The sequence below is a fragment of the Haliotis rufescens genome, unplaced genomic scaffold, assembly GCF_023055435.1.
Source record: "Haliotis rufescens isolate VD_foot unplaced genomic scaffold, xgHalRufe1.0.p SCAF_10, whole genome shotgun sequence".
Classification (NCBI taxonomy): Eukaryota; Metazoa; Mollusca; class Gastropoda; order Lepetellida; family Haliotidae; genus Haliotis; species Haliotis rufescens.
The window spans coordinates 34,499,539-34,514,123 of NW_025963780.1; the positions used below are offsets into that span (position 1 = coordinate 34,499,539).

Genomic DNA, 14,585 nt, shown 5'->3' on the forward strand with positions numbered 1-14,585 from the left:
TATTATAGAGGGAAGACATATTTGAGTCTGTTTTATAGAGGGGACACATTTGAGAGTGCCTGTATTATAAAGGAAACACATTTGAGAGTGCCTGTATCAAAGAGGGAAGACACATTTGAGAGTGCCTGTATCAAAGAGGGAAGACATATTTGAGAGTCAGTATTATTGAGAGAAGACACATTTGAGAGTGTATTTGAGGGTGAAGACACAATTGAGGGTCTGTATTATAGAGGGAACACATTTGATGGGGCGGTATTAGAGAGGGAACACACTTTTGAGAGTCTGTATCATAAAGGAAACACATGTAAGGGCCTGTATTATAGAGGGTACATATTTTCATCTGTTTTCCTTCTAAACTACAAACTTGCATTTGGGATCTCTCTAATAAAGATATTTAAATGAGCGTTTCCCCTTTCTTGTCTGCAATTACATATGGAATGGATTTCCATGAGACAATGATCCAAGTGATTCATTTAAAGGATCTGACAACCACATATACATAAGGGAATGAGTCCCACATGATACTTCAAGCAATCCAGTGACTGACATCATGAGCATTCTATCCCTACAAAAAGTCTTGGGAAGAAAAAACAACTGAGAGGTTGGAAATGTTTATCTGGTTTATTGCAAGTCCCTTTTGTACATTTGTTCCATTTCTGAAGACAGCAGAATGCTATTGCATCATCAACCAGACCGAAACACAAGTCCAAAACATCAATGGCATCCCTGACAACAGATGATGAGGTTTTCCTACCAAATAGACTTGATGTGTTCATTATTGAGTAAAGTCGCACAATGTTGAAACAATGTTGAATGTTGTAATTTTGGTGTATATCGCTGAGTATAAGGCGAGTTTTTTGTACCTAGAATTAAGGGGCTTTTCAATGTTTTTTTCTCAAACACGCAGTCCTCTATAGGCTCCCAGACATTACTGTCATCACGTAACACCGGAAATACCATGTCACCAATATTTGGTAGATATACGGTATTTTCTTTGCATGTTGGTAAAAGGGTCTGCACTGCATCAATTCTCAGTCCTTAGACTGATATGGGGATCTATACAGATCTAGGACATCCGCCAAGGGCGGCCCAATACAGACATGGCAGTTTTATTTGTTTGTTTGTTGCTGAACGCGTCACTCAGCAATATTCCAGCTATATGATGACAGTCTGTAATTGAATCAGGACCAAACATCCAGTGATTGACACCATGAGCATTGATCCACACAATTAGGATATGATGACATGCATCAACCAAGTCGGTGAACCTGACCATAGTCGCCTTTTACGGCAAGCATTGATTGCTGCAGACCTATTCTATCTCGGATCATCACGGGTCCATGGCAGTCTTATTGTCTGTCTATCTCAGTATGGATATACTTGAAACTCACCACCAAGTACAAAGGTTGAGTCAGTGTGTTTAATGTCACAGTCAGTCATCATGGCACCTCAGTACCAGGAACATCAGCCCCTTGGCACAGATCCATGTCAAGGCAATGTCATCCAGCCATGTTGCAGAGTCTGACTACTCTCTGTTTGTCCACTCACAGGACAAGCATGATACACTGGACTGTTCTCCAGACAGTTCCAAGCAGCGGTTGATTGTTTGGCCTTCAAGCCAGCAGCCACATCTGTGGACAGAAATCCCATGGTAATGCATGGGCAGTGGACACTTCAGCTGTTTGGATACCCACTGGAAGTGATCCCGGGCATGTCCAGGCGTCGCAGTGCTGGATGAGTCAGTTTCAGGTGGTCATGTCGTGGTCGACTGTCCAGGCTAGCGAGTTCAAGATGGTTGTGGACGACTGTCACAAGAGAGTTCCAGGTGGTCATGTCATGGTCGACTGTCCAGGCTAGCGAGTTCAAGATGGTTGTGGACGACTGTCACAAGAGTTCCAGGTGGTCATGTCATGGTCGACTGTCCAGGCTAGCGAGTTCAAGATGGTTCTGGACGACTGTGACAAGAGAGTTCCAGGTGGTCATGTCATGGTCGACTGTCCAGGCTAGCGAGTTCAAGATGGTTGTGGACGACTGTCACAAGAGAGTTCCAGGTGGTCATGTCATGGTCGACTGTCCAGGCTAGCGAGTTCAAGATGGTTCTGGACGACTGTGACAAGAGAGTTCCAGGTGGTCATGATCGTGGTCCACTGTCCAGGCTAGAGAGTTCAAGATGGTTCTGGACGACTGTCCAGGTTACAGAGCTCGAGATGGTCATGCAGTGTTTGACCAATCAGAGTAGCTGTCCCTCACATAGCGCACATCGGGTCAGGTCGGCGGCCAGCCAGGTTATATCTGAAACAAGACGTACATAATATGGAGGTTAATCTGATTCCATTTGGTATTTTTGTATGTGTGTTTGCTTAACGCCACAAAACGCGGCTACATGATGGCAGCCTGTAAATAATCATGTCTGGACCAGATAATCCAGTGATTGATATTGTGAGCAAGGATCCATGCCTTCAGGGTACAATGAACCGCAATCAACAGTCACCGTGCCTGACCAACCAATCCATTAAGTCGCCTTATATGACCAGCATGGGGAGACATTTTAATTGTGTATTGTCTCTTAGATGACTGGCCCATCCACATTGCAGCTCTTGACATCAACTATCACACTATTGAACTTGAGGATATCCTGGTACCTTTCAGTTGCTCCAGGTGCAAGGAGAGGGCGCCACAGGTCTGGCACTTCCTGTACGGGATCTGGTCACACGGCAGCAATGTCAAACAACACGCACCTGGAGATACAAGAAACACACATCAACTAAGACCAGGACATCACAAGTTTTCCATTCTAAGGAGTGAGTGAGTGAGTTGGGTTTAACACCGCTTTTAACTGTATTCTAGTTATATCTTGGCGTGTCAGCTTAATGTGGGAGGAAAGCCTGAAGTGATGCAGGTCTCAGACGTTTACCACTTCGGTGAAACCCATGAGCACAAGTATGGTGCTGACAAACCTAGAAACATGATTGGGGCGAACCGGAATTCGAACCCACAATCAAAGGATTCTTGCATACCCAAGGGATGCAACTCTGCACAGCGAATCGCAGTGCTTTAGATGACTGGGCCACCTGTGTCCCCTCATTTAGTAGGAGATGTTGATTAATTTATGTATACTACTCCAAAGTAAAGGTCCGTCCGACTCTTTCACATCATTAGAGTTAATGTGTCACGGCAGGACAGACAGGCCTTTACTTCTTGTGAGTAGTATATATAATTAACCTTTTGGCTAAAGTTTTGGGTTTGTCTAACTGCACTGATATATAAATAGAATGACAATATTAAGAAAAAAAAATAAATTGTGATGACATATGTGATTGTTTTGATAATATAATAACAACTGTCAAGATAATCAATATCAAACAATAGTGAAAACCAACACTTCAAAGATTATATTTGAATTTGGCAGTGTAGTGTTTTTTAAAAACCTGGCAAAGAAGAACCAAAAAGACCTTAAAGATTGTCTGTGCTATTTGTATTCAAATATCAAAATTAACCTGGACCTTCTTTTTATTAGAGTTAGGAATTATAACCTGTCTTTGCAGTTTCACAACCTTCATTCCACATAAAAGAATTCTATAGTCCTCAGTTTCCTTTGATCCTGACAAAAGAAGCTACTGGAGAGTCACTTTATCAGTTTGCTGATGTCTGTGAACAGCTGATTGAAAAGGCTCAGAAAACTATGGATGATATTAAGCATGGTAACCATTCTCTATCTGTTTCATTCCAGTAGTTTAACAAAAAATATAGAGCCATTAGGCTCTGTAGCTCACCTTGATAATAAACAAATAATGACAACCACGGCATACAATCACTTGACCTTCAGTCAGGTGAGCTAACAATGAGTGTGCTATGGAACTATGAAAACTAAATGCTTACCAAATGTATGCCCGTTGACACATTTACAGCTGGAGGGATCCATCTGAAGACCTGCTGATGTTAAGGTTAATTAGCGATTGCTCAAACCTGGGAGCCTATAGTGAGTGAATGAGTGAGTTGGATTTAACGCCGCTTTTTTAACAGTATTCCAGTCATATTGCGGCGTGTCAGCTTAATGTGGGAGGAAAGCCCGAAGTGATGCAGGTCTCAGACGTTTACCACTTCGGTGAAACCCACGAGCACGGGTATGGTGCTGACAAACCTAGAAACATAATCGGGGCAAACCGTGATTCGAACCCACAATCATAGGTTTCTGGCGTGTCCAAGGGACGCAACTCTGCACAGCGAATCGTGGCGCCTTAGACGACTGGGCCACCCGTGCCCCCGGGAGCCTATAGAAGACTAGCTGACTACTTCCTGAAACAAATTATCTTTACAACAAAGTGAAGTAGCTGTATGACTATCAGTTGCTTCCTACAAAGACAACCAACATGGTGTGCTCGGGACTAGTCTCAACCGTCCCCAAGAAGAGATAAGCATTGGGTGTTGGAATCTAGTCTGCCCAGACAGAATGGTTCTACAGGGAAGGGGTGCTGGGGATCTAGTCTGCCCAGACAGAATGGTTCTACAGGGAAGGCGTGCTGGGGATCTAGTCTGCCCAGACAGAATGGTTCTACAAGGAGAGGATGCTGGGGATCTAGTCTGCCCAGACAGAATGGTTCTACAAGGATAGGGTGCTGGGGATCTAGTCTGTCCAGACAGAATGGTTCCACAGGCAAGGGGTGCTGGGGATCTAGTCTGCCCAGACAGGGTGGTTCTACAAGGATTGGGTGCTGGGATCTAGTCTGCCCAGACAGAATGGTTCTACAAGCATGGGATGCTGGAGATCTAGTCTGCCCAGACAGGGTGGTTCTACAAGGATAGGGTGTTGGGAATCTAGTCTGCCCAGACAGAATGGTTCTACAAGGATAGGGTGCCTGGGATCTAGTCTGCCCAGACAGGGTGGTTCTACAAGCAAGGGGTGCTGGGGATCTAGTCAGCCCAGACAGGGTGGTTCTACAAGCATGGGGTGCTGGGGATCTAGTCTGCCCAGACAGGGTGGTTCTACAGGCATGGGATGCTGGGAACCTAGTCTGCCCAGACAGAATGGTTCTACAGGCATGGGGTGCTGGGGATCTAGTCTGCCCAGACAGGGTGGTTCTACAAGCATGGGGTGCTGGGATCTAGTCTGCCCAGACAGAATGGTTCTACAGGCATGGGATGCTGGAGATCTAGTCTGCCCAGACAACGTTGGTTCTACAGGCAAGGGGTGCTGGGGATCTAGTCTGCCCAGACAGAATGGTTCTACAAGGATAGGGTGTTGGAACCTAGTCTGTCCAGACAGGGTGTTCTACAAGGATGGGGTGCTGGGGATCTAGTCTGTCCAGACAGAATGGTTCTACAGGCAAGGGGTGCTGGGGACCTAGTCTGTCCAGACAGAATGGTTCTACAGGCAAGGGGTGCTGGGGATCTAGTCTGCCCAGACAGGGTGGTTCTACAGCCATTGGGTGCTGGGGAATGATTCTTCAGGCAAGGGGTGCTGGGGCTCTAGTCTGCCCAGACAGAATGGTTCTACAGGCATGGGGTGCTGGGGATCTAGTCTGCCCAGACAGAATGGTTCTACAGGCATGGGGTGCTGGGGATCTAGTCTGCCCAGACAGGGTGGTTCTACAAGCATGGGGTGCTGGGATCTAGTCTGCCCCGACAGAATGGTTCTACAAGCATGGGATGCTGGAGATCTAGTCTGCCCAGACAACGTTGGTTCTACAGGCAAGGGGTGCTGGGGATCTAGTCTGCCCAGACAGAATGGTTCTACAAGGATAGGGTGTTGGAACCTAGTCTGTCCAGACAGAATGGTTCTACAGGCAAGGGGTGCTGGGGACCTAGTCTGCCCAGACAGGGTGGTTCTACAGCCATTGGGTGCTGGGGAATGATTCTTCAGGCAAGGGGTGCTGGGGCTCTAGTCTGCCCAGACAACGTTGGTTCTACAGGCAAGGGTTGTTGGGGATCTAGTCTGTCCAGACAGAATCGTTTTTCAGGCAAGGGTTGTTGGGGATCTAGTCTGTCCAGACAGAATGGTTTTTCAGGCAAGGGGTGTTGGGTACCTAGTCTGCAAGGCAACGTTGGTTCTACAGGCAAGGGGTGCTGGGGATCTAGTCTGCCCAGACAACGTTGGTTCTACAAGGATAGGGTGCTGGGATCTAGTCTGCCCAGACAACGTTGGTTCTACAAGGATATTCTCTTCACAGATGGTGCAGGCGGAGGGTGGGAGGTCCATCACGCGGCCCATGACTTTGATGACAACGTCCGACTCAGCGTACTGGTGTAAAGTCTCATTTGAACTTCGCTCCAACCACTGGCACATGTGGGTCACGATTTTCTGCTCTGAAGTTTTATAATATCATTTCAGAAAGTAAAGAATGTCCTAAAACTCGCACTGTAAATATCATCAAGTATCTCTTCAAAATATACCTCGCTGTATGACATGTCTCAGTCTGCCATGACACTGCAGTACCCTTTGTTTGTTTGTTTGTACCCTACACAGCACTCAACTATACTACTCTACATATGACAGGGATATCTGTCATATGTCGGTTGGTTGTTTGTTTGTTGTTTAACGCCGCACTCAGCTATTTCAGCTATATGACGGCGGTCAATAAAAAATCAAGTCTGGACCAGACAATCCAGTGATTGATATCATGAGCATCGATCCATGCAATTGGGATACAGTGACATGCATCAACCAAGTTAGTGAGCCTGATCACCCGAAGCCGTTAGTCGCCTCTTACGACTAGCATAGCCGCCTTTTACATCAAGCATGGGTTGCTGAAGACCTATTCTACCCCGGATCTTCACGGGTTCTGTCATATGCCAAGTGTCTGACAGGTCTGAATATCCCTATCTAAGGGTGAGTAGTATATATACTCACCGACAAAAGAAACACGAATACCATACATGTTGGTTAATATATGACTCATATTCAAGAGACATTAGATTGGTTTGATGCACAAACGAACATACTGGTATGTTGTGTGAACCGACGTCATGAACGCATCACATGTGACGTCAGAGATCCATGACTTGAGATGCACCATTTGTCTCATGCAGAATTAGCGTGTTAAGTTTGGAAATCACGTGAATATTGTGATAAAAATAAAGAATCTCTGTGGTAACACTTGACTGATTGTTTGTTTTGTCATTAAGTGGTACACATTTGAAACATCTCTTCTTTACTTACAGTCTCCTCTACATGTTTTTATGGTTCGTGTTTCTTTTGGCGGTGAGTATATATACACTACTCAACTGTGATGGAGATATTCCTTTCAGGTTCAGATAAGTAGAAGGCTGGACAAGTGGACACTGCTGCCAGGGTTTTACCTGGGTTAATTATTTTGTGGATCTAGGGGACTTAAATTGTAGGGTCTCAGTTTAGAAAATGAGGCTCCTAAGCTTGAAAATGGGGTCTTACAGAAATGTCAAATATTGAATACAGTACTCTAATTGATTGGTTGTTTTACGCCACACTCAGCAATATCCCAGCTATATGATTGTGGTCTGTAAATAATTGAGTCTGGACCAGACAATCCAGTGATTGATATCATGAGCATCGATCCATGCAATTGGGATTTCAACCAAGTCAGTGAGCCTGACCACCCGATCCCGTTAGTCGCCTCTTACGACAAGCATAGTCGCCTCTGTGACATAAGGTTATGTCAGAGGTTGTAAGTTAAACATGGACATTGAGTTCGCCCACAGAAACGAATCTACAAGTACTTATACTAGAAGCTCGTGAAGCATTTGGCTGTGTACTGTTCTTTTTAAATGATAATGTACAGAAAATAATTGCAAGTTTGACCAAATTATGAAAAAGCAGCTTTCATTTCAAACATGTAACTTTTTAGGATCTGTTTAAGTTTTTATAGAGAAAGATGCAGGATTTCACGTCCAGTAACTCCCTGCTTGACGCTTGACTGTACAAAATATAATATCCCAATTATTGATATTTGTTTCATCTCCTTTTGATGACAAAGATTAGTTCCAACTAATTATTCAACATACCCAGCTGTGAGAGCTTTCCTTTGCATTTGTTGATGTCTTCAAATCTTTGTTTAATTAAGCGGCCATGAATTTCATCTGTGAACTTTTCAATGTCTTTAGAAATTGGCTGAAAACCCTGGAGGACAAAAAGATGGTAAAATTTGAGTGAGGGAGTGAGTGAGTGAGTGAGTAAGTGAGTGAGTGAGTGAGTGAGTGAGTGAGTGAGTGAGTGAGTGAGTGAATATGGCTTTACACCGCCTTTAGCAATATTCAAGCAATATCACGGCGGGGGACACCAGAAATGGGCTTCACGCATTGTACCCATGCCGGAAATCGAACCCGGGTCTTCCACGTGATGAGCAAAGGCTTTAACCACTAGGCTACCCGATTGCCCCAAACACTGGTGAGTAAGACATAAAAACTGAATCAGCTGATCAGGATTCAACATATCCCCATGCTCAGTAAATTGAGTAAGTCAGGGCATTAGAGTGCGTGGGTGGGTATATTCATTATACGAAACGTATTCGCAAACCAGGATTTGAACCCACAATCGTAGTTTTCTGGTGTGCCCAAGGGACGCAACTCTCGGCACCTTAGACGACTGGGCCACCCGTGCCCCCGTGAAGTATGTAATGGTGTAGTGTACTGTGTGTTTAGATAACTACTTTTGAGCAACATGAATACATAAGTCATGTGAACAGTGGCCATGATCAATGGATGAAATAACAGACACCCACAACTGCTCTTGATGTGCTGTAGGTACAATGAATATCATTATGCATCCCTTGGAACGCAGTATATTTTTTTTTTGCATCCATTCTCTACATTTGTGCATCACATAAATCCCTGGAACCCACAATCACTGGTGTCTGGTGTGCCCAAGGGATGCAACGTCTGCACAGTGTATTGCGGTGCCTCAGACAACTGTCCTAGACATAAGCAAGTGATACAGGACAACGTGGTGAACAGTCCAGGAAAATACCCTACCTCTTCTTCCTCATCAATTGTGTTTCGCAGAAGGTTATCCAAGACCAGAAACAAAAATCTGAAACAAAACATAATGCTCACTTTTATGTTCATTTAGCATCCATTTAGCATACGAACCGTGAAGAATAGAATAGGTCTTCAGCAACCCATGCTTTGCCGTAAAAGGTGACTATGCTTGTCGTAAAAGGCGACAAACGGGATCCGGTGGTCAGACTCGCTGAATTGGTTGATGCATGTCATCGATCTCTATTGCGTGGATCGATGCACCTGATATCAATCACTGGATTGTCTGGTCCAGACTCGGATTATTTACAGACCGCCGTCATATAGCTGGAATATTGCTGAGTGCGCCGTTAAACAACAAACAAACAAAATCATTTAGTATCCATATACTACTTGATGTATTCCATGAAGTCTTGCCCACTTTCACTGCAGGAATATGACCACCCCAAGGCAGTGGGATGTTTTCTACACAGCTGCAGTTTTTGAATTATAATAACATATGAATACACAATGCCATTTAGAGTGTGGTCAAATGTAACAAATGTTATATTTGTGGAACCCTCGGTTGCTAAGCGGGTTGGTTAGATTGCTGAGTTTGTGTGCTGACGATCTGGTGCCACACTCTGGCAGTGTGAGTTTTACCGGTACTCAGAAAGTGTTGCCCCCAAAATAACATTTGCTGACTATGAGATGTTTTAAAGTAACCAATTATATTGAATACTCATGTAACCTTTGAAATTCTGTTTTGAAGACTAGCCCAAAGGACTACAGGGCTACAACTTACCATATATTACACCTACCATATTCAACGTAATAAGCGCCCCACTCTAATAAGCGCCCAAGGCGATATTTGCTAATATATTGGCTAGTGAACAATTCCAATTAGCAACCTTCCGATTGATCAATGTACACAAGACTTATTTATTCGCCTATAATAGGCACTCGTGTGTTATATGCACCTTAAATATGGGCAATTAAATTCTGGAAAAATATATCTGTCGTTTTTAAACATTTCAGGCTGTCAGCATAAACATTTCTTTCAACTCACCAAAATAATATTCTAATAAGAGGCCCCATATTTCTAATTTTGAGAGCGCCCTGGGCGCTTATTACGTCGAATACGGTAGTACAAATTCCTGAGTGCTTGTATAAATTTTTCAATTTCCTCATTGTCTTAACATTACAAGGGCATTTTATCTTTATACCCATGCCAGAAAAACATTTGAATTTAACACTTGACTAGCTTCAAACCTATTTCATTCATCCTCAGAGTTTGCAGCTGGTCGTGCGAGACTGACTTGTAGTAAAACAAGTATTTGTCACAGAGTGACGAAATATCCCCCGCCATATACACCATAGTACCAAATATGAAGACAATCCAGCGATTAGTTCTTGAGATATTGTGGCAACACCGTTTTCCAACTCCAAAAACAGATTTGCCTGCTGTGACCTTGAAAATGGGGTCAAGGTCACCAAATCTGACAGGTGTATGCGGTGTCTGTATATACACTATAGTTCCAAATATGAAGACAATCCAGCGATTAGTTCTTGAGATATCGCGGCAACACCGTTTTCTAACTCCAAAAGCAGATTTGCCTGCTGTGGCCTTGAAAATGGGGTCAAGGTCACCAAAACCGACTGATGTCTGCGGTGTCTGTATATACACCATAGTTCCAAATATGAAGACAATCGAGAGGTTTAGTTCTTGAGATATCGCGGCAACACCGTTTTCCAACTCTAAAAGCAGATTTACCTGCTGTGACCTTGAAAATGGGATCAAGGTCACCAAAACCGACTGGTGTCTGCGGAGTCTGTATATACACTATAGTTCCAAATATGAAGACAATCCAGCGATTAGTTCTTGAGATATCGCGGCAACACCGTTTTCCAACTCCAAAAGCAGATTTGCCTGCTGTGACCTTGAAAATGGGGTCAAGGTCACCAAAACCGACTGGTGTCTGCGGTGTCTGTATATACACCATAGTTCCAAATATGAAGACAATCCAGTGTTTAGTTCTTGAGATATCGCGGCAACACCGTTTTCCAACTCTAAAAGCAGATTTGTCTGCTGTGACCTTGAAAATGGGATCAAGGTCACCAAAACCCACTGGTGTCTGCGGAGTCTGTATATACACCATAGTTCCAAATATGAAGACAATCCAGTGTTTAGTTCTTGAGATATCGCGGCAACAAACAGGTGGGACGTACGGACGGACGTACGGACGGACGTACGGACGGTCGTGAATACTATATCCCCCGCTTCGCGCTTTCGCACGGCGGGGGATAATCAAAGCATCGAGAACTGGTAAAGTTATAAAAAACAAAGAATTATAACCGTAAAATGTTACTAGTCATTGTAGACTACCATTGTTAAATTATTAATTATCCTCATAAACATTTAGTAGTCTCTTGCTAGCAGGATTCTTGAAGGAATGTCAAGAAGCATCTGATATAACAAAAAATTTGTTTGAAAACATTCTTGTCTAAATCAGTGTAATACTGTAAATCTTGAAATTATCACGAGCCCTAATTAAATGCGTCAAGAGTTCTACCCACTTGTGTCAAACTAGGCATCATTGACCACTCCAATCAGTGAACTGTTGTTGGGTTGGGGGGAGTCGCATTGATTTTGAGTCACATCTTTTTTTTTTGCATCAGCAGTCGTATTAATTTGGAGATGCATTAATTTCAAGATTTACGGTAAATGGTTGGGATTTGTTTCTTGAGTCGTGGGAATCCAATAAACGTTAAATCTCACCTGTAGATCTTGAGGGCCTTCATGGGCTGGTCGTTGAGGTCGGTGATGTTGAGGCGATGCTCCTTCAGGAGGTCCTGGGGGTCGACCTCACAACATATACTCTGTCTGTAGGCTTCAAACACATCTCCGGCCCTACATAACGACCCTGCAACACAGTCAACATTGTGAGTAGGACCAGTACCTGACGGCAGTGTATTGTTAACTTCCTTGTCCTAATTTCAGCAACATCACAGTAAGGGACACCAGGACCCACTTGCACAAAGAGATCTTATTACTACGACTACTGTAAGCCTATGTTAAAGTATGGGAGTTACGATCATCTTACGCTAAGATCACTTTGTGCAAGTGGGCCCTGAAATGGGCTTCACATATTACATGTATACCCACGAGGGGAAATGAACCCAGGTCTTTGGTGTGACAAGTGAACGCTTCATCCACTAGGCTACCCGACCGTCCTGATCGGCATGAACACCAGGTCAAGTGAAACAGGGAAACAAATAAATGTATGTTCCATGTGAAGTTGTGGTTTAGGACCCTGGTGAAGCAGCCCTGGATTTGTCTGGGGTTCCTTCAGAATGGCAGTGTGCAAGTAGTCAAGTGTTGAGCAGAGTAGACACCATACCTGCATACTCATGGATGATTTCCTTCTCTTCCACATGAATGACTTGAAGCTGAAACAAAACATAGAATAAGGCATCAATGTTTAAAGGTGTGTATGCGCCGGTGCGTCCGTGCGTGAGTGAGTGTGTGCGTTGTCTAATGCGATTGTGAGCAACATTCCACACGGTTGGGGTACAATGACACACTATCAACAAAGTCACATAGTCGGAACATCCAGTCCATTAAGTTGCCTCTTACAACCAGCAAAGATTGCTAGGGACCATTCTAGCCATGGTTGTTTGCTTTCAGACAATACAGGAAATTTGATTAACTGAAATTGAACACCTTTTCATTTTGTCAGAATTGTATAGCCCTGTAAGTTCAAACTTCATGCACTCAGTGTATTGTGTAAGCCAATGTCATCAGCATATAATCTGAACGTGGCACTGGACTTTGTCCTGAGAAGGTTTCCCTCACGTTGAGTCAGCTTACCTTTACTGGTTCTCTCATTTCTAGATGGCAGAACCTGGATGATGGTCTGAAATCAGATCCAGAACCATTAAGGTACTTGAAGACCATGGTAGCATTTCTATTGTCAACTGTACAAGACGTATATGACAGCACTGGAAGGTGGTTACAGGTGTCAATATCAGCTAGATATCAGCTGACTGTCTGTGATGAGATACTGGACAATCTGATTGTGAAGCTTGATTTATGATTTATGAACAGATATGGGTCATTCTCAAAAAATGTCAGAATTTCAACTAAGCAAAAACATCAAAATTGTCTTTTGTAAAATTCCTTTTTTATTGACTCAGTACACAAAGTAACTTCTGAATAATAATGTTAAGCAAAATGACACCTTAATAATCAATGATGTCCTAATTATGATAATTAATTAACACTGAATAGGAAAAATATGTCTGTCCTGTTACCATGTTTACAATTATATTTTCTGTAACAATATTTTTCAAAGTTCAACACAAATCATGTCAGTTCTTGTTTTTAAATGTATTGTTTAATATTTCAATGAGTACAATTAAAAAGAGGTTGGATACATTATTTTATGGACAGATTTGTCCAGCATTTGAGTCAAATGAAAACATTTGAATTCATTCAAATCCAATATGACAAACATACCCTGATTATTGCATCATATATTTGACACATATGCTTCATTAGATGATATATGTTTGAATTCAAATATGTTCTTCTGAAAAATAAAAATAAATAATCAGTATATTTCTATTTTAAGTGCTGGTAACAGGACAGACAACGTAGTAACAGGACGGACAATTGAAAGTAACAGGACGGACAATCGGCTTTGATTGCAGATAACTATAACGTTCAGGAGTTTCAAGATTTTGAAATATCTGACAAATACGAAAAAAGTATGTGCAATTGATTACACCTGAACATATAAGGTGTAATTAACTGAATATTCTTGTATGTAATCTGAACTATAGAAACCGGTCGGTAACAGGACGGACAATTGAAAGTAACAGGACGGACAAACTTATGTTTGCAGTCAACTATCCTGTTCAGAAGTTCAAAGTTTTGAACTCTGACAAATAAGAAAATGTTTTGCTTAATTAACAGTATCTGATCATATGGATGTTATTAACTGAATGTTCTTCTATGTAATGTGAATGTAGGATAATGGTAGGTAACAGCACAGACGGAAGTAACGCCAAAGACAATAACTTTTGCATTTTGGGTTAATCCCTAGAATTACAAAGAATTTAAATTGATTTAAACTTACACTAAATAGTCATGTGACAGTTTTTGTCATGAAGCAACAACACAATAACCAACTTTATCCATGTCAAACATCAACATAATCTTGTCAGAAGATTTCCTGTTGAAGCTGTATTCTTTTGCAATTGTATTCGCAAATACTCAAATAAACGGTCTGAAAAGGTGAATTATAGTTTCCTTAAAAGTACAATTCACTTGTATCTATGATTATTTGATTAGTGCCAGAATTAAACGGTGTCTTTCATTCACCCATAAACCACAGGTTGTTTATTGTTTCTGTTTTATCATATCTGTAATAGCTTCCCAGTAAATGTTTTCAACACTGAAGTGGGAAGCAGTGCCTTCAATCTTCTTTCGTTCAGGAATGATGGTAATAATGTCCTCGTGCTTGTACCAGCATTTGTCAAGCAGGAGTCTTGGCCAAAAGAATCATTTTTGATCCCATTTTTTGCCAGGCTTGTGCATGCATTCCACATATATATCATAGGTAGAAGCATCTATGTATCCAGGATATGGCAAACCA

At 42.6% G+C, this 14,585-nt stretch overlaps 1 protein-coding gene across 1 annotated transcript in view; it reads right to left on the bottom strand.

Moving 5' to 3' along the window:
• Positions 1-606: 606 nt before the first annotated feature.
• The window catches only part of LOC124128642 (general transcription factor 3C polypeptide 4-like), a 41,821-nt gene continuing 27,842 nt past the window's right edge, over positions 607-14,585 (bottom strand). The window contains exons 12-20 of the mRNA XM_048389767.1: positions 12,797-12,842; positions 12,327-12,375; positions 11,705-11,849; positions 8,944-9,001; positions 7,978-8,092; positions 6,157-6,303; positions 3,880-3,930; positions 2,643-2,738; positions 607-2,292 (exon numbers count right to left, since the gene is read on the bottom strand). Coding sequence (XP_048245724.1) covers positions 2,231-2,292; positions 2,643-2,738; positions 3,880-3,930; positions 6,157-6,303; positions 7,978-8,092; positions 8,944-9,001; positions 11,705-11,849; positions 12,327-12,375; positions 12,797-12,842 — 769 coding nt within the window. The 3' untranslated portion in view covers positions 607-2,230. The remainder of the gene's footprint in view (positions 2,293-2,642; positions 2,739-3,879; positions 3,931-6,156; positions 6,304-7,977; positions 8,093-8,943; positions 9,002-11,704; positions 11,850-12,326; positions 12,376-12,796; positions 12,843-14,585) is intronic.